This window comes from Ranitomeya variabilis, chromosome 2 (genome assembly GCF_051348905.1).
Source record: "Ranitomeya variabilis isolate aRanVar5 chromosome 2, aRanVar5.hap1, whole genome shotgun sequence".
NCBI classification, from domain to species: domain Eukaryota; kingdom Metazoa; phylum Chordata; class Amphibia; order Anura; family Dendrobatidae; genus Ranitomeya; species Ranitomeya variabilis.
Genome location: NC_135233.1, coordinates 355,771,704 through 355,791,850, shown reverse-complemented (window position 1 = coordinate 355,791,850; position 20,147 = coordinate 355,771,704). Strand labels below are relative to the sequence as shown.

At 42.1% G+C, this 20,147-nt stretch overlaps 1 protein-coding gene across 1 annotated transcript in view; it reads left to right on the top strand.

Moving 5' to 3' along the window:
* Window positions 1–17,643, top strand: part of LOC143809414 (cytochrome P450 2C23-like) — an 80,743-nt gene extending 63,100 nt beyond the window's left edge. The window contains exons 5-9 of the mRNA XM_077292482.1: window positions 2,333–2,509; window positions 4,537–4,678; window positions 11,728–11,915; window positions 14,704–14,845; window positions 17,268–17,643. Coding sequence (XP_077148597.1) covers window positions 2,333–2,509; window positions 4,537–4,678; window positions 11,728–11,915; window positions 14,704–14,845; window positions 17,268–17,452 — 834 coding nt within the window. The 3' untranslated portion in view covers window positions 17,453–17,643. The remainder of the gene's footprint in view (window positions 1–2,332; window positions 2,510–4,536; window positions 4,679–11,727; window positions 11,916–14,703; window positions 14,846–17,267) is intronic.
* The last annotated feature ends 2,504 nt before the right edge of the window (window positions 17,644–20,147 follow it).

Sequence of the window (20,147 nt, the reverse complement as noted above, 5' to 3'; positions counted from 1 at the left end):
ATATTCCCCATATAATGCTACACAAAGGTTAATAATGGCCCCATAATATGCTCCATAGATTATGCCCCATAAGTGCTCCATAGATTATGCCCCATAAATGCTCCATAGATTATGCCCAATAAGTGCTCCATAGATTATGCCCCATAAGATGCTCCATAGATTATGCCCCATAAGTGCTCCATAGATTATGCACCATAAAATGCTCCATAGATTATGCCGTATAAGATGCTCCATAGATTATGCCCCATAAGTGCTCCATAGATTATGCCCCATAAAGTGCTCCATAGATTATGCCCAATAAGTGCTCCATAGATTATGCCCCATAAGATGCTCCATAAGTGCTCCATAGATTATGCCCCATAAAATGCTCCATAGATTATACCCCATAGGGATGCTCCATAGATTATGCCCCACAAAATGCTCCATAGATTATGCCCCATAAGTGCTCCATAGATTATGCTCCATAAGATGTTCCATAGATTATGCCCCATAAGTGCTCCATAGATTATGCCTCATAAGATGCTCCATAGATTATGCCCCATAAGATGCTCCATAGATTATGCCCCATAAGTGCTCCATAGATTATGCCCCATAAAATGCTCCATAGATTATGCCCCATATGCTGCAATTAAAATAAAAAAATCACATACTCACCTCTCGTCGGTCAGGCCCCTGACATTTGCGATATTCACCTGGCCTCGTTCCACCACTGCATGCCACTCTGTCTTCCGGCTCTATGACTATTCAGGCAGAGGGCGGCACACACAGTAAACATGTCATCGCGCCCTCTGACCTGAACAGGCAGAAGATGCGGAAGACAGAGCGGCACCCGGCGGTGAAACAGGGTCAGGTGAATATAGCGCAATGCTCACTCACCCTCCCCCTTTATACTCACCTGCTAACAGCACGGTCCCTGGCAGCTTCTCACTGTCAGATGGTCTCCGGGAGCCAGGAGCTTCTTCCTATGTTCAGCGGTCACGCACCGTTCATTAAACTAATGAATATGCATCCATATTCATTACTTTAATGTGTGGTACCAAGTGACCGCTGAACACAGGAAGCGCTGCCCGAGACCATCAGAGGAGCAGGGACCGCGCCAGGAGTATGTGACAGCCGCCGCTCCCCTCCCCCGCCGACCCCCTTCCCCGCCGACAATGACACGAGTATAAGCCGAGAGGGGCAATTACAGCCTAAAGAAATGGGCTGAAAATCTCGGCTTATACTCGAGTATATACGGTACATAAAAATTTCTTTCCTTCACCCATGAGACCAATCGTTGCAGGAATCTGGGTAGATTTTTACTTACAACCACTAGTTCGAGAAATTGCAAGCTATGTAAGAGACTCAAAATACATCACAACAATCTTCAATAATGCTATTTGGAAAGAAAACTTCTCATGGTTGTCATGTGATGTTGTGAGTCTACTGTATACCCGTCTAACCCTCATTCAGTTGCACTATCCAGCCTATCCTACCACCTTGACAAATATAGTAATTATGAAGTGGAAATTAAGGATTTTATTAGTTCTGCAGTAAATTTTCTGCTACATCATAACTACTTTAAATTTGACAAAAAATTTTCCTCCAACATAATGGCGTTAGTATGGGAGCCAAAGTTTCCCTCTCCCTGGCAAATATAGTTACCGTATGTCACACTGGGAAGAACTTTATGTTTGCAATGATGATAATATTTACAATCATAATATCATATGGTATGGTTGTTTCATTGATGAGCTCCTCCTGATATGGGGGGGGGGGGGTACTAAGGAGGAGGCCATCACATTCACCAATTACATTAACAAAAACAAATTCAATTTAAAATTCACTTCATTTTTTCATACTGATCACATTTTTGGATTTACATTTAAAAGGTGACACACTAAATCAATCAATAGTTATATCACTACATAAAAAACCAATAGCCAGTAACTCTATACTAACAACTACATCATGTCATCCAAAATATATAATTAACAATATTGCATATGGTGAATTAATTAGGACAATATGAATATTGGAGTGATATCCTTTCTGTGCACCCTTCACTAAGTAGAGTTTCATGTTAGCTTTTGAAAAAGTGCAAAACTTATTAGACAGTTCCCAGAGCGGGAAGTTGAATTTCCCTGCTTGAATGAAAACATTTGTCAAATATTAAAAAAGTCATATCAAAAATATATAAAAATGGTGAAGAAGATTGTATGTCTTATACATTTTAAAAGCAGGTGAATGTTTCACTTGGCTCTCCACTGTTCAGTCCAAGGGCTCATTTTAATTTACAATATATGAACTGTATGTATAATCCTATTCATTACATCTTTTTATTTTCTTTTAGCTATATGATATTTTCCCTAGAATAATGAAGTATTTACCTGGACCCCATAGAAAAACATTTCAACTTGTTAAATCCCTTAAAGACTATGTGAAGGAAAGCATCAAGACTCACCAGAAGACACTGGATTCAGCCTGTCCCCGAGATTACATTGATTGCTTCCTTATCCGAATGAATCAAGTCAGTACATTTTTACAACACCAGCTATAGTGGTTATAAGTAAATAAATAATTAGGACTTAAAATCTCTCATATGTATAAGAAGAGTTACAATATGGCAGCTGTAGGCTTGACCCATTGAGGCATATCTAAGCAATGATTGGCCTGTGACTTACGGCACTTGTCTCCATTCATTTTTTTTTTAACTCTTGCTTTCTGATTAAATATGCCATTGGGGTTAATCCAAAAAAACACTAAGGTGACATAAATTTTATAGAGGGAATTCAATGTCCCTCCAGTGGTCCTCTTCAGTCATCCACATAGGCAGACATACATTAGACCTGGTCTTCACCCGTCTCTGCTCCCTATCTAACTTCACAACCTCTCCCTCTATCTGACCACCATCTACTCACCTGCTCATCACTGTCCTCTTCATCTCTCACCCATGTCCATCAACTGGCGCACCCCGCAGAAACCTTGCAAATCAACACACGCTCTCTCTCTGATTCTATTCTACCACTGTCCTCCATATCTTCTTTTCACAACACAGACACTGCCACTAGTTTTTCTACAATACCACTCTTGAATCTGTTAATGACTCGGTCACCCATCTCATGCATAGCAGAGTGGGACAAATAAAAAGAGAATCCTGGCACAATAACATCACTGAAAAGCTTTGTCAAGTATCCAGAATTGCAGAGCGGTGTTGGTAGAAAACGCATTTGCAGATGACTTCACTGCATTCAAACAAACAACACTAGCATTCAAATCAGTTCTCTCCTCTGCTAAACAGACCTACTTTACATCCCTCATGTCTTCCTTATCCTACAACCTCAATTTAAATATTCAACACTTTTAACTCCCTCCTCCACCCATCACTGCCCCCTCCAACTTCCCTAATCTCTTCCGAGGACTTTGCCACGCACTTCAAAAAGAACATAGATCAAACAACTCTTTATTGTTCGACCACCACAACCCCTTTTATACCAGACCAATGCCCTAACCCCATAACTTTCCTCTCCAATATCATTGAAGGAGAGCTTACTCATGTCCTCTCCAAATCATACCTTACCACCACACTTGACCCCATCCCATCCTACCTCCTCCCCAACCTCAGCACCACACTTATCCCATCCGTAACCCATCTATTCAACCCATCTCTAACTTCTGGTACCTTCACCTCTGCTTTCAAATATGCCACAATCACACCTATCATCAAAAAGCCATCCTTTGACCCGAGCACTATATCCAGCTATAACCTCATATTGTTGCTCCCATTTGCATCCAAACTCCTTGAGCAGTACATCCACGCTGAACTTTCCTCTCACTTTGCCTCTAACTCACTCTTCAACAGCTTACAATCTGGTTTCCGTCCCCACCATTCCACTGAAACTACCTTGACCAAAATTACTAACAACTTACTTACACCCAAAGCTAACAGAAAATTCTCTATACTCTTCCTTCTAGACCTGTCCTCTGCCTTTAACACAGTTGACCACTGCCTCCTACTACAGTTCCTCTCTTCTTTTGGCAGGAAAGAGCTTGCCTTATCCTGTATCTCTTCATACCTTGCCAACTGCACATTTAGTGTTTGCTATTCCCACACTACCTCCTCATCTTGCCCTGTCTCTGTTGGTGTCTCTCAAGGCTCTGTCCTAGGACCCCTACTCTTCTCCATCTATACCCTTGGCCTGGGACAACTCAAATTCCTATGGCTTCCTATTTTTTGTATTTGCTAATATTATTATTATTACGCCTACTACATATTGGGATAGGATCTTGGAGACAAGACGACCCAATTAAATCCCCCTGTGGTGCCATATCAGTGATAGTGAAATTTATCTGCTAAGTATCACAGATTGTAGATGATCTCTTAGGATTCCAGAAAAAAAATAAGTGATATGTTTCTAAAAAAATAGAAGATATCATCTTCAAGATTTTATATCAAGTCCAGTTGACTTCTACTCGACACTTCTAGATATTCTATGACTTGACCACGATATAATTAAAAATGTTCTTGCTAAAATTATGGTTTGCTTTGCCTTACAGGAAGAAAAGAATCTGAACACGGCTTTTCACTTAACCAATTTGATAGAAACTGTATTTGACATGTTCCTTGGAGGCTCAGAGACTACTGCAATTACATTATACTTTGGTTTATTGATACTTATCAAATATCCAGAAATACAAGGTAAATGGAGGAAATATCTCTGTGGTCAGCTTACAGAAACATTCATAGGCTGAAAACATATCCTATGCTACTAATCCAAAACTTGGCTCATTAAGTATATCAGAGCATTCTATTGTGACTGCACATGTGCCTGTATGAATGGCACGTGTTCAGCAAACATAGAAGCGTAGGTTGAAAAAAAGACCTAGCTACATAGAATTCAACCTTTCTCCACCAATACATTCCTATCGCTCAATTATATATAACCCTTGTATAATAAATGTAATAGCATCTGCCATTACTACCTCTTGTGGTTGGGCATTGCACGTTTTGACTGCCCTAGTAGTAAAGAACCCTTTTTTTATTTAACTGCATTACTCTGCATTTATCTACATTAAATCTAATTTTCCAATTGTATGCCCATTCAGTCATTTTATCCAGATCGTTTTGCAATATTATAATGTAAAGGTCAGATTTTAATATCCCACTTAGTTTGGTGTCAGCAAAGACTGACACTTTACTCTCAATCCCATCAACAAGGTCATTAACCCCTTTCTGACATCGGACGTACTATCCCGTCGAGGTGGGGTGGGCCCGTATGACCACCGACGGGATAGTATGTCCAGCGCGATTGGCCGCGTTTACGGGGGGAGTGCGGCCGATCGCGGCCGGGTGTCAGCTGACTATCGCAGCTGACATCTGGCACTATGTGCCAGGAGCGGTCACGGACCGCCCCCGGCACAATGCGATCAAACATGATCGCAGTGTTCCGGCGGTATAGGGAAGCATCGCGCAGGGAGGGGGCTCCCTGTGGGCTTCCCTGAGACCTCCGGAGCAACGCGATGTAATCGCGTTGCTCCGAGGGTCTCTTACCTCCTCCTTCCTGCAGCAGGCCCGGATCCAAGATGGCCGCAGCATCCAGGTCCTGCAGGGAGGTGGCTTCACTGCGCCTGCTCTGAGTAGGCGCCGGGAAGCCTCCAGGAGCTGTGCACGTCAGATCGCCGATCTGACACACTGCACAGCAAAGTGTCAGATCGGCGATCTTACACTATAACATCATGCCCCCCGGGGCAATGTTATAGTGTAAAAAAAAATAATTCACACGTGTAAAAAAAAAAAAATTCAAAAAGAAAATGCAAAAAAAATATATATATTGTTCCTATAAATACATTTCATTATCTAAATGAAAAAAACAAACAAGAAAAGTACACATATTTAGTATCGCCACGTCCATAGTTACCCGACCTATAAAACTGTCCCACTAGTTAACCCCTTCAGTGAACATCGTTAAAAAAAAAAAAAAAAAACGAGGCAACAAACAACGCTTTATTATCATACCGCCAAATAAAAAGTGGAATAACACGCGATCAAAAAGACGGATATAAATAACCATGGTACCGCTGAAAACATCATCTTGTCCCGCAAAAAACGAACCACAATACAGCATCATCAAAGAAAAAATAAAAAAGTTATAGTCCTCAGAATAAAGCGATGCAAAAAAAATTATTTTTTCTATAAAATAGTTTTTATCGTATAAAAGCACCAAAACATAAAAAAATTATATAATTGAGGTATCGCTGTAATCGTACTGACCCGAAGAATAAAACTGCTTCATCGATTTTACCAAATGCAGAACGGTATAAACGCCTCCACCAAAAGAAATTCATGAATAGCTGGTTTTTGGTCATTCTGCCTCACAAAAATCAGAATAAAAAGCGATCAAAAAATGTCACATGCCCGAAAATGTTACAGATAAAAACGTCAACTCGTCCTGCAAAAAACAAGACCTCACATGACTCTATGGACCAAAATATGGAAAAATTATAGCTCTCAAAATGTGTTAAGGCAAAAAATATTTTTTGCAATAAAAAGCGTCTTTCAGTGTGTGATGGCTGCCAATCATAAAAATCCGCTAAAAAAACCTGCTAAAAAAGTAAATCAAACCCCCCTTCATCACCCCCTTAGTTAGCGAAAAATTAAAAAATTAAAAAAATGTATTTATTTCCATTTTCCCATTAGGGTTAGGGTTAGGGCTAGGGTTAGGGCTAGGGTTAGGAATAGGGCTAGGGTTAGGGTTAGGGATAGGGTTAGGGCTAGGGTTAGGGCTAGGGTTAGGGCTAGGGTTAGGGTTAGGGCTAGGGTTAGGGCTAGGGTTAGGGTTAGGGCTAGGGTTAGGGTTAGGGCTAGGGTTAGGGTTAGGGCTAGGGTTAGGGTTAGGGTTAGGGTTAGGGCTAGGGTTAGGGCTAGGGTTAAGGCTACAGTTAGGGTTGGGGCTAAAGTTAGGGTTAGGGTTTGGATTACATTTACAGTTGGGAATAGGGTTGGGATTAGATTTAGGGGTGTGTCAGGGTTAGGGTTACCTTTGGGATTAAGGTTAGGGATGTGTTTGGATTAGGGTTTCAGTTATAATTGGTTTTTTTTCCCTGTTTAGGCACATAAGGGGTTCTCCAAACGCGACATGGCGTCCGATCTCAATTCCAGCCAATTCTGCGTTGAAAAAGTAAAACAGTGCTCCTTCCCTTCCGAGCTCTCCTGTGCGCCCAAACAGGGGTTTACCCCAACATATGGGATATCCGTGTACTCAGGACACATTGGACAACAACTTTTCGGGTCCAATTTCTCCTGCTACCCTTGGTAAAATACAAAACTGGGGGCTAAAAAATAATTTTTGTGGAAAAAAAAGGATTTTTTATTTTCACGGCTCTGCGTTATAAAGTGTAGTGAAACACTTGGGGGTTCAAAGTTCTCACAACACATCTAGATAAGTTCCTTGTGGGGTCTAGTTTCCAATATGGGGTCACTTGTGGGGGGTTTCTACTGTTTAGGTACATAGGGGACTCTGCAAACGCAATGTGACCCCTGCAGACCAATCCATCTAAGTCTGCATTCCAAATGATGCTTCCGAGCTCTGCCATGCACTAAAACAGTGGTTCCCCCCCACATATGGCATATCAGCGTACTCAGGACAAATTGGACAACTTTTGGGGTCTAATTTCAACTGTTACACTTGGAAAAATACAAAACTGGGGGCTAAAAAATAATTTTTGTTGAAAAAAAATAATTTTTATTTTCACGGCTCTGCGTTATGAACTGTAGTGAAACACTTGGGGGTTCAAAGCTCTCACAACACATCTAGATGAGTTTCTTAGGGGGTCTACTTTCCAAAATGGTGTCACTTGTGGGGGGATTCAATGTTTAGGCACATCAGTGGCTCTCCAAACGCAACATGGCGTCCCATCTCAATTCCTGTCAATTTTGCATTGAAACGTCAAACGGCGCTCCTTCCATTCTGAGCTCTCCCATGCGCCCAAACAGTGGTTTACCCCCACATATAGGGTATCAGCGTACTCAGGACAAATTTTACAACAACTTTTCAGGCCCAATTTCTTCTCTTACCCTTGGGAAAATAAAAAATTGGGGGCGAAAAGATCATTTTTGTGAAAAAATATGATTTTTTATTTTTACGGCTCTGCATTATAAACTTCTGTGAATCACTTAATGGGTCAAAGTGCTCACCACACATCTAGATAAGTTCCTTACGGGTCTACTTTCCAAAATGGTGTCACTTGTGGGGGGTTTCAATGTTTAGGCACATCAGGGGCTCTCCAAGCGCAACATGGCGTCCCATCTCAATTCCAGTCAATTTTGCATTGAAAAGTCAAATGGCGCTCCTTCACTTCCGAGCTCTACCATGCGTCCAAACAGTGGTTTACCCCCACATATGTAGTATCGGCGTATTCAGGACAAATTGTACAACAACTTTTGGGGTCCATTTTCTCCTGTTATTCTTGGTAAAATAAAACAAATTGGAGCTGAAATACATTTTTTGTGAAAAAAAAGTTATATGTTCATTTTTATTTAAACATTCCAAAAATTCCTGTGAAACACATGAAGGGTTAATAAACTTCTTGAATGTGGTTTTGAGCACCGTGAGGGGTGCAGTTTTTAGAATGGTGTCACACTTGGTTATTTTCTATCATATAGACCCCTCAAAATGACTTCAAATGAGATGTGGTCCCTAAAAAAAATGGTGGTGTAAAAATGAGAAATTGCTGGTCAACTTTTAACTGTTATAATTCCCTAACAAAAAAAAAATTTGGTTCCAAAATTGTGCTGATGTAAAGTAGACATATGGAAAATGTTACTTATTAAGTATTTTGTGTGACATATATCTGTGATTTTATTGCATAAAAATTGAAATTTGGAAAATTGCAAAATTTTCAAAATTTTCACCAAATTTCCATTTTTTTCACAAATAAACACAGATAATATCAAAGAAATTTTGTCACTAACATGAAGTACTATATGTCACGAGAAAACAGTGTCAGAATCACCGGGATCCGTTGAAGCGTTCCAGAGTTATAACCTCATAAACGGACAGTGGTCAGAATTGTAAAAATTGGCCCGGTCATTAACGTGCAAACCACCCTTGGGGGTAAAGGGGTTAATAAATAAGTTAAAAAGAATCAGTCCTAGCACAGATCCCTGTGGATCCCTGCGGTCCCCAGTGCTGACTATATCCCATTTAGAGAATGTACCATTTATGACAACTCTTTGTTTCTGGTCATTTAGTCAATTCTTTACCCATATAGTTTCCCCTAGTTCTTGCTTCTGTAGCTTCACTATAAAGCTGTTATGTGGGACAGTACTGTATCAAATGCCTTTGCAAAGTCCAGATAAATCAGATCAGCCACATTATCAACATCCAGATTTGCACTTAATTCCTCATAGAAGGAGTTCATCTACCAGCTGAAAGAGGTAATTGTCTTGAATTGCGCATAAGAACTTGCAGCTTTTCGGACAACCAGGAGATTCTATGTCCCATTGAATGTCTGGGTAGTTTAAATCCCCATAATAAGGACCTTATTAATATTTGCTGCCTTTTTAATGTGCTGCAGCATTTCATCCTCTACCTGTCCAGCTATATTAGGAGGCTTATAGCAAACTCCAATTAGCAGCTTTTCATTACTGCCATCCCAATGTACATTACCCACACTGACTCTACATTGTCGCAGTACCCTCCAATGTAATCATTGAGCACAGGTCTTAAATTGGATTTAGTGAAAATACACACCCCTTCATCTTTTTTATCTTTGTCCCTTATAAATATAGTGTAACCCTCTACATTTGTCACCCAGTCATGGCTTTCGTCCAGCCAGGTTTCCATAATGCCCAGCACATCGTATTCTGTTGTTGACATAAGAGTCTTCAAGTTGTTCATTTTGTTTCCAAACTTTTTGCATTTGTGAGCAGACATTTAATATTATTAGCACATTTATTACTCCTACTCACCTACTTTCCTTGTATATCCTAACCCCCATAAATCCTCATTATCAGTGTGCATTGTAAAGAGAAAACCCAGTTGTCAGGATGAAGTAGTCAATTTGACTTTGAAATGCGTTGAAAATAAACCACTATTCTTCAGAACCTGTCTTCATATCCTTCATATCAGCAGCACATATAAAGTCCACATCCCCTGCTTTAATGGTATATACCCCGGTGAGCAAGAAAAGCAGAGACCTGCCCCACTCCCAAAAGTGATGTCTGTTTTTGGAGCAGGGCTGGTCTCTGCTTGATGCATTCCCCATCAGAACTGTTTCAAATATTTCAAGGCATGGAGAAAAGGTTTCTGGATAATGTGGAGGCACGGGGGTCGGCAGGCACCCAGGTCCGCTAGCCGAAACTGCATGGACCAGGGATCGTCCCGCCAAACACCCGCTCTCCCTTTAACATGGGCAAAATGCTACTCAGACAACACAGGGTGAGGGTAAAACACTGTGGCTATATTTTATTGAACCACAAAAACAGGCACATAACATGTAGAACAGTCCCAGCAAAATACACCAAGTTGGTGCACATTACAAAGTCTCACCCTTTCGCTGACTCGCCAGGATTATGGCAGCTGTTACTTCAGAACTTCTGGGGTCGACAACCCCACCTGTGGCATGCACACAGAGAGGAGGTAACAGCAAGCAAAGGAAGATGACAGTACATTGAGGTACAAGGCCAGTTGACCTGAGGGTCACAAACTGGCTTCTCCAAACATCTGCATGGAGCCAGGCGACTGGCGGATACCAATCCTGGCTTTCTCCAAATGTATGCATGGTTCAGCGATTGTCAATGGAGCAGATTTGTATCCCTCGTGATGAAGCCATGATATATTGGCAGCAGTTTTGTAGGGTCTCCTGGATGTCTTTGCAGAATCTCTGGCTGTCTTTCTCTCTCTGTCTTTTACTCTCTATAGAGGCATGTAACCTTTTTTTATACTTAAAAAGTGTCCTTCATTCAGTATTGTTATAAAGAGTAAGAATGGAGATGAGGTCAAGCAGCATTACTTGATTATTTAATCTATTTGAATAGTTTTCTCTCCTCTGTTTTCAAAGTCACCAAAACTATATGGCCTAACACAATGCTTAATTAGCATATCAGTAAACATCACAAGTCATCAATGATAAGAGCACAATATGTTATACAAAATGTCAATATTACAGGCTTACACAAGCAAACATCTGTTTTCTTGACCAACACACAAATTCAAAAGCCAACATACAGATAACTGTCTATTCTTCTTGGTTTGCTAAAAATAGACGTCTGGTTAATAAAGATACAATGCTGTTTCTCCACAGATACATTTTTAGCAGGTGGTACACCTTCTGTTATCACTGGAGAAAGACATATTATATGGCATATAAGTTTATGGATATTACGTCACCAGTTCTGCCCATGCAGTTGGTTCCCTTTTCCTCCAAAATTTTGGGCTGATAAAACTAGTAGATAGAGAAAACATTCACCCTAAAATCCTGTTTAGTTTTGGAGCTGCTGCCTGACATTGAGTACTGTTGGTCAGCTTACTTGTACCCAGAATACCCAAGTCCTTTTCCTGTTCTGTAGTCCAGAGTATATTCCCTTTGAATTACAACATGGAGCAAAGTATCGTGAAAGAAAATGAGTATATAATTGAAAATGAACTTTTATTGTTTTTTTTTGTATGTCTCACATGTTTACCTTCTGACATAGAAAAGTTTGTAAAAGTTGAAGTTGTCTACGTTTTTTCTTTGACTGACCTGCAGATAAAGCTCATGAAGAGATTGACCAAGTGATTGGACAAGAGAGGGCACCTAAGGCAGATGACAGGAATCAAATGCCCTACACAAATGCCTTGTTGCATGAGATACAGAGAATTAGTGATACTTTCCCAATGGGTGCAATGCGATCTACCACTAGAGATGTGACCTTCCATGGTTACCACATCCCCAAGGTAAATCCAATAACTTAATGTAAGATGTAAATGGGCTAATAATATATCATAACTGTAACTTAAAGCTTACAGTGTGCAATGACTCTGTTGCCTCCTCACCATCAGAGCTGCCACCTCACCAACACCAGAGTTGCTGCAAATCCCCAATCTACTGTCTCCTTCCCCATCATCCTGTAGAATGTAAGTCCACAAGGGCAGGGTCCTCTTCCCTCTGTACCAGTCTATTATTGTTAGTTTGTCTACTGTAAGTGATATCTGTAATTTGTATGTAACCCCTTCTCATGTACAGCACCATGGAATCAATGGTGCTATATCCATAAAAAAAAAAAATAAATAATAATAATCATCAAGGCATCAGTATGATGAGCTTTAGAACTTGAAACTAAATTTTTAAAATTGTCACAAACATCAAGGCACATTTGGGGTTAGTTCTACTGATGACTAATTTGAAACAATCTAGTCTGTAAGAAGTTTTAATCCTGATAGATTAGGCATAGATGTGTTTAAACATAACATCTTAGGGTACCGTTACACTAAACGATTTACCAACGATCACGACCAGCGATACGACCTTGCAGAGATCGTTGGTAAGTCATTGTGTGGTCGCTGGGGAGCTGTCACACAGACAGCTCTCCAGCGACCAACGATGCCGAAGTCCCCGGGTAACCAGGGTAAACATCGGGTTACTAAGCGCAACCCTGCGCTTAGTAACCCGATGTTTACCCTGGTTACAAGCGAACACATCGCTGGATCGGTGTCACACACACCGATCCAGCGATGACAGCGGGAGATCCAGCGACGAAATAAAGTTCCAAACGATTTGCTACGACGTACGATTTCCAGCGGGGTCCCTGATCGCTGCTGCATGTCAGACACAGCGATATCGTATGGATATCGCTGGAACATCATGGATCGTACCATCGTAGTGACAAAAGTGCCACTGTGAGACGGTACCCTTAGACTGTTCAATTTGGCCAAACATTCATGAGTTCTCATCGAAGAGTGAAGCGCTAGAGATAACTCTGGCAGAGGCTTATTTTGGATTTTGGAGTACTAATTCAAACTTCTCTCCCCTGACCTCAACAATTAGGGGAGATTTAGGAGTTCTCCATACAAATTAGATGATTGCCTGGTCCCTCTGAAATTGGCAAGTTCGGTATACTTTAATCCAATGTGCATAGTAGATTCAAGAGTAGTGCAATGGAAAAACATGACTGCCTTCTTCCAAAAAATAGCACCAGAAGTTGCACAAAATGCGGCAACACTATCATTTCATAATATTGCCACTTCAAAAGATGCTCAGAACCTATATCGCTTCCAGTGATTTTCTGTGGAAATTGCATGGGTTTGTGCCTGATTATATGCCTCTGTTTGAAATAAGAGTGGCTGTAACCCCCTTAAATTAGTTAGGAGGAATATGTACACACTTTTGGCTGACTTGCCATAAGGGTTTAATGACATGTCATTGCAGCTCCCCAGAGTCCTGGTTGCTGCAGTAATGTCATTCTTCCACCAGGAGGAGTGATATTACGTCTGATGGCACTAAAGGAGTTCATCTGTCCAGGTATCACGGCATCACAACACACTTCACACTCCAGACCACCAGGGGGAGCCATGCTCCTATCTAGTAGGGCACTCCTCACAGAAGGGTAAAACTGGTGGGTTGGATAGAAAGTTAGGGAGAAGCTGGCTGGGCTTTGCCCAGGCAACACCTGTCAGGCAGACAGGGCGAAAGGAGGAACATCTGAGCTGCAGACAGAAGGTCCCTGTCAGGGGTGGGATCCTGACAGAGGCTTAGCACGAGATAAAAAGCTACGGAGCTGCGCCTGCCCCACGTGCGGCAGTATCCTAAGAAAGGACACGAAGAGAGGTGTATTGTAGAGAGTGAGAAACGAAGTCACAGTACAAGGAGAAAACACCGGGAGGAGTTCTGCCCCGAGACAGGCAGCCTCCTTCTGAGGCGTGTAGCCGATGGCCGGACACCGAGGGAGTAATTGACTCTACGCATTACTTCAGAGACCGGCAGGACAGTCAATTCCAAGTTGGCTGCCGACCTTAATACCTAAGAAGACACGGTGGCAGGCAAATTGTGGGGGTCGGGGCGTCTCTAGGGTCCCTATAAACAAGCCTCAGGCCATCCCAGTCAAACGGGTTTGGCCTATCCATACCATCTGGGGGACAGAGAGGAAGAAATAACATCTAGAAGATCTACAAAGGTTGGTTGTACTATCCCGTGGTGTTCAGCAGGGAAGTACTACAACACACAGGCGCTAGTAGGAAGGGTACTGATTTCCACCTGGATAAGAGAGCTCTGGATTTGCCTTCAGACCGGCTGGACTCTGCCTGCCCTGTCATCTGGTGCTCTGGGCTGTGGATGCTGAAGCCTTCAGTAAAAGGTAAAGAGACTGCAACCTTTGTGTCCTTGTTATTCACTGCGCCTTACATCATCCACCATCACCACCTACACATCTGGGAAGCCCTGGGGACACACTTCACCTGTGGGAAGGTATACCATCTAGCTGCCATTTCATCACCCCAGTGGACCCCTAAGCAGCGTCGGTCACCCTGACCAAGTACCACAGGTGGCGTCACGAACACTAGACCAACTACACCTTTAATTGGACGCCCCTGAAAGGGCCACGGACCGGGTCGGGCCACCGTGACATCCCCAGAACCGAGAGAGACCCGGTACCGAGTACCCCATTGCCCTGACGTGGGGGTGCTCCAAATCATGACTCCAGCTAGAATACCAAGCATTAAATTAAATTTTTTTGTCTTTTCTTTTCAGGGAACAAATGTCATGCCCATGTTGACAACAGTACTGAATGACCCCTCATTATTTGAAACACCAGAAAAATTCAATATGAAACATTTCCTAGATGAGAAGGGAAAATTTAAGAAAAATAATGGTTTCATGCCTTTTTCTGCAGGTTTGAATAAACAATATTATCTTTTTTATTAAGTTATAGTATCATATACTATTTCCAATGGTTAAAATGACAATCCTTGTTCTTTCCTAATTGCCGGAAGACTGCAGCCCGCATAATTTGTATGGAGTGGCTGGTGGTGCATGTACCCTGTTGGCCCATTCTAAATCTACGGCGTAATAATAACTGCGAGTTACTATCAATGCGAAAGCTTAACCAGCCTGGGGCGAGTCAGGTGGATGTAGAAGTGTCCCAATGGTGGGACCAATGTCTAACAATAATCACCCATTCATATTTAGATATTCATATTATTTACAGACTGGAAACCATTAAAGGAGTTGTCTATACTAGGACATCCTCTTCTCAATCTAAATGTTTGCCTTCATAAAAATAAAACCACTTTTACTCATATCCCGTGCTGGTGTCATTCCAGTGGTGTCAGCACGCGCATTTCCTGGGGCTCACGTGCGGTTGTTTTGTCACGTGAGCCCTGTGCCAAATAAGCACTGGTGTCACTACTAAGATACATTAATAATCAAGATGAAGAGAGAAGCCAGCTGCATCTCTCACATCTTCTTGATTCCGGAGCACGCTCAGTTGATCTCCGAGTATTTGTTAGTCTTCGGAGATTAAGTTTTCATCAGCACAGTAGAATGATTTACAGCTATTAGCCAGGCTGAGTACATGTGGGGGTTACCTGGTTGCTAGGGAATCCCCACATGTAATCAAGCTGGCTAATAGCTGTAAATCATTCAACTGCAGCGATAAAAACTTAATCTCCGAACACTAACAAATACTCGGAGATCACCTGAGCGTGCTCCGGAAAACCCAAGCAACGAGTACACTCGCTCATCACTAGTATTTTTCACAAAATTCGGTAAATGATTGAGTTTCCACTAAGGTTGTGATCTTATCGGTGGTTCTGATCACTGTAAGATCGTTACTGTTGTTCAGAGCGCTATGGGGACACACTGTCAGATGCAGCTTTTGCCAGGGTCACACTTGCGAGTGTGATGTGAAAAACTCATGCCAGTGCCCAGCACAGCCGACGGCACTCGGACCGGAGAGTGCGACTGCATGTATTTCTATGTTATGTTGCCGCATGCTTCGGTCCGAGTGCTGGCAGCAGTACCGGGTATTGATGCGTGAGTTTCTCGCATCACACTCGCAAGTGTGACCCCGGCCTTTGACTCTGACCAACGGTACTGTAAATCATTACCACTGGTCAGAGAGCCAGACAAATAACAGCGTGAGCCTGCAGCTGTGATCGGACGTAAAAAAGTTTACCTCTGGTCACGAGCGTCAGCTGATAGGACTACTACTCCCATCAGCAGATGCCTACCGCCACTAATAACCGCGATAGCACGTGGCGGCTGCCACTGCCTGCACTCTAAATAAATAATGTAAAAAAAAAGGTGTGGGTTCCCCTGTATTTTTGATAACCCTTACAGCTGATGGCTTCAACCCTCAGCAGTCAGCTTTAGCAAGGTTGGTCTTCAAGTATAGAGGGGTCCCCACACAATTTTTTTTAAAATTATTTAAATAAATAATTTTTTAAAAAATGACATGGGATCCCCCCATTTTTGACAACTAGACAAGCTAAAGCAGACAGCTGGATGCTGGTATTCTTAAACTGGTAGGGGCCCATAGATGTTGGCCCCCCAGTCTAAAAATAGCAGTCCACAGCCACCCAGAAAAGGCGCATCTATTAGATGAGTCAATTCTGGTGCTTTGCCCAGCTCTTCCCACTAGCCCTCTGACTTTGGCAAGTGGGATTCATATTTGTGGGGTTGATGTCACCTTTGTATTGTCCGGTGACATTAAACCCACGGCTTAGTAATGGAAAGGTCTCTATAAGATGCCTCTCCATTACTAATCCTATAGTTTTATTGTAAATAAATACACTTTGCCAGCAGGGCTCTTGAACTGTGGGGCCTTAGTCAGATCACCGCTAGTACAGTGAGAAAAAGTTTCACGGTGCAGTGGTGAATTCATCACAGTTCACTGGGAGAAATTATGATGATGAACTTGGGCCCCCAAGTTAATGTTATCCAGGTTTGGGCTTGGATACTGCTCTGGTACCTGAACCAAACCTTTTTTTTTTTAACTGCTGAATCCTCAGACTGCAGACATCCAGGGTTTCGCTCATCTCTAATCAGGACAACCACAGACTTTCTAATGGTCATTTATGGGCTATCCACATCTATCTCAAGAACAGAACCCTACTGCATGCGTGCAAAACTCTCTGCATTCATTTAGAAATTTTAAATTTCCAAATATACTGTATATATATATATATATATATATATATATATATATATAATGTGGATATAACATAAATATCCCGGTTGGGAATAATTTTACGGGTCCTCATAGTTTGATAGTTTGGATAATTTAATATACTAATACACGGTCTGTATTACAGGAAAGAGGGCATGCATTGCTGAAAGTTTGGTACGCCTACAACTCTTTATTTTCATCACGGTCATCCTACAAAAATTCACCCTGAAGTCTATAGTGGACCCCAATAATCTCGACATCTCACCTACAGAAAGTGGCATAGAAAATCTTCCTCCGACCCATAAAATCAAATTCATTGCTCGTTCTTAGAAAAGTCAAAAGGACAATGTGTTCAAAATGAAGAGTATTTTACACAAAATTGCCCACAACTGAGTCTTATTGGACAGAGAACTCAACTTAATAAGAGAACTTCAACCAAAAAAGAACTAAATGCTTATAGAGTATAATCCTATAATACCAAATATTATTAGATTATTAGACAATATTAAAAAATTGAAAGTTAAAATATAGAGGCTGCTGAGTTTTCACTATTGGGAACAAACAGACTGATACAGTAAAGTGCAAGGTGCATAACAATGTAAATAATTATTTGCACAAAATAATACAATAAACCAGTCATACAAAATGCTTGAAAAGCCAAAAAATGAAAAAAATATGAAAAAATGTAGAGGAAAGAATAGAAACACATCTCTCTATATAAAGCAAGGCTACATGTGCAGGAAATCACAAAGATTCAAGGCTTAGACAACAGTAGGGCTGAATGCAGCCAAATACAAGTGTAGTCTATAAAAGTCACACTTAACCCGCTAAAGCTTTAAAATAATGAGACAGTATTACATAAGTGTGAGCAAATGAAAGAAATGAACATAAAATACTTACAGAGTGGTAAAGTCAGTTTGTGTGTGCCCCGTCCCACAAGAATTTCTATACATTTCTTTCATTTGCTCACACTTGTGTAATGTAATACTGTCTCATTATTTTAAAGTCCCCTGAGGCTATGTGCACATGTTGTGGATTTTCCCGCGGATCCGCAGCGATTTTGACTCTGCGGATCTGCAGCAGTTTTCCTTGCGTTTTACAGTAGCATGTTATACTATGGAAAACCAAATCCACTGTGCACATGCTGCGGAAAAAACGCGGAAACGCAGCAGTGTATTTTCCGCAGCATGTCAATTCTTTTTGCGGATCTGCAGTGTTTCTGCACCCATTGACTTGCATTGAGTCAGGCACATCCGCAGCAAAACCGCAGATGTAAAAAAGATCTGGTTTAGCTGCAGGTGAAACGCTGCAGATTGGGAGGAGGGAGTGCGTGGGTGGAGTGTAGGAGGTGACAGTGTGCGAGTCTGTGTATGCGGGTGAAGTCTGCAGACTGTCCTTGGGCCTGCGGGGGTCTGCCAGGACATCTACGGGGCTGTCCAGGGCTGTGCAGCGCTGTCTGGGGGTCTGCAGGGCTGTGCGGTGCTGTCCGGGGCTGTGTGGCGCTGTCCGGGGCTGTGCGGCGCTGTCCGAGGGCCTGCGGGCTTTTGCGGCACTGTCCGGGGGTCTGTCCGGGGGGTCTGCGGGCTGTGCGGTGCTGTTCGGGCATCTGTGGGGCTGTGCAGCACTGTCCAGGGGTCTGTCTAGGGGGTCTGCAGGCTGTGCGGGGGGGTCTTTGGGGGGCTGTGTGTGTGTGTGCAGGCATAGCTGGATGGGACTTGTAGTCCCAACAGTGACAATGATGACACATTAGCCAATGATGGGACAATAGTAGTCTCATCATCTGGCTAATGTGTTGAATGTAAAAAAAAAAAAAACACCACATACACACATATACAGTACAGACAGTACACACAGTACATGCAACATACAGTACATACTCACCAATCACCTTGATCCCTAAGCCCTTGCTCACCTGTAACAAATAATAAAATAATAAACCAACAATATACTACCTGATCAACAGTAATCCAATTAATATGATTGTCCCACGACGATCTCCCGTGGAGAGCTGCCACATCAGCTGATGCGACCACTCTCAAGGGGCTCCGGCGATACAATGACGGAAGGTATCCTTCCGCACTGTATCCCTCCACTGCTGTGGTACAGTATAGTTCATACTCTCACTTGCGGCACTGCTGCGTGGGAAATTTCCCATGCAGCATTGCCATAAAGTGAGAGCAGTGAACTAAAGTAACCTCTTCAGTGATGCACTGCAGGAGCCATTGTCTCCTGTCAGTGTGTCACTGAAGGTCTATAGAGCTGTCACATCTCCTGATATGACAGATCTATAGGGGAGATCATCGTGAGACACTCATTATTAATTGGACTGCCTCGGAAAGGGTGTATATGTTTGGCTTGTTATTTTTTATTTTTTGCAGGCGATCAAGGGCATCGCAGGAATTAGGCGTGCTTGTAAGTATGGTGAAATTAAGAATATTAAAATACTTTTTTCTGTCTGTCTTTTTTTAACTCTTTCACTACTATAGGATTAGTAATGGATAGGTGTCTTATTGACGCCTCTCCATTACTAACCGGGCTTGATGTCATCAAACAATACAAAGGTGACATTAACCCCTTATTACCCGATATGTCACCGCTACAGGGCAGTGGGAAGACGATGTCTTTTATTTTAACATATTGAGGTTACAGACATTTGCTTGGGATCAGCAGGTAAAAAGTGAGGGTGCGAGGAGTGAGAACAGGACGACGGCCATTTTGCGCACTCAGCGCTTCTACGGGTCTATCTGTAGATATATCTATAGATAGTTATATGAATTCTTTCTATCTATCTATCTATCTATCTATCTGTGTGTAATGGAATGTGGGTTGGACAAATGTAAAAGAGGAGGTTGGACAAGAAATAACATCACTTATCTTTTTTTGTTCAATAATAGATCTTTATTTAGCTTTCAAAAACACATACAAAAACGCATGCAAAAAACGCATCAAAAAACACATCAAATCCAAGAGATGCGGATTCAGTGTGTAAAAATACGCAGGCAAATCCGCAACGTGTGCACATACC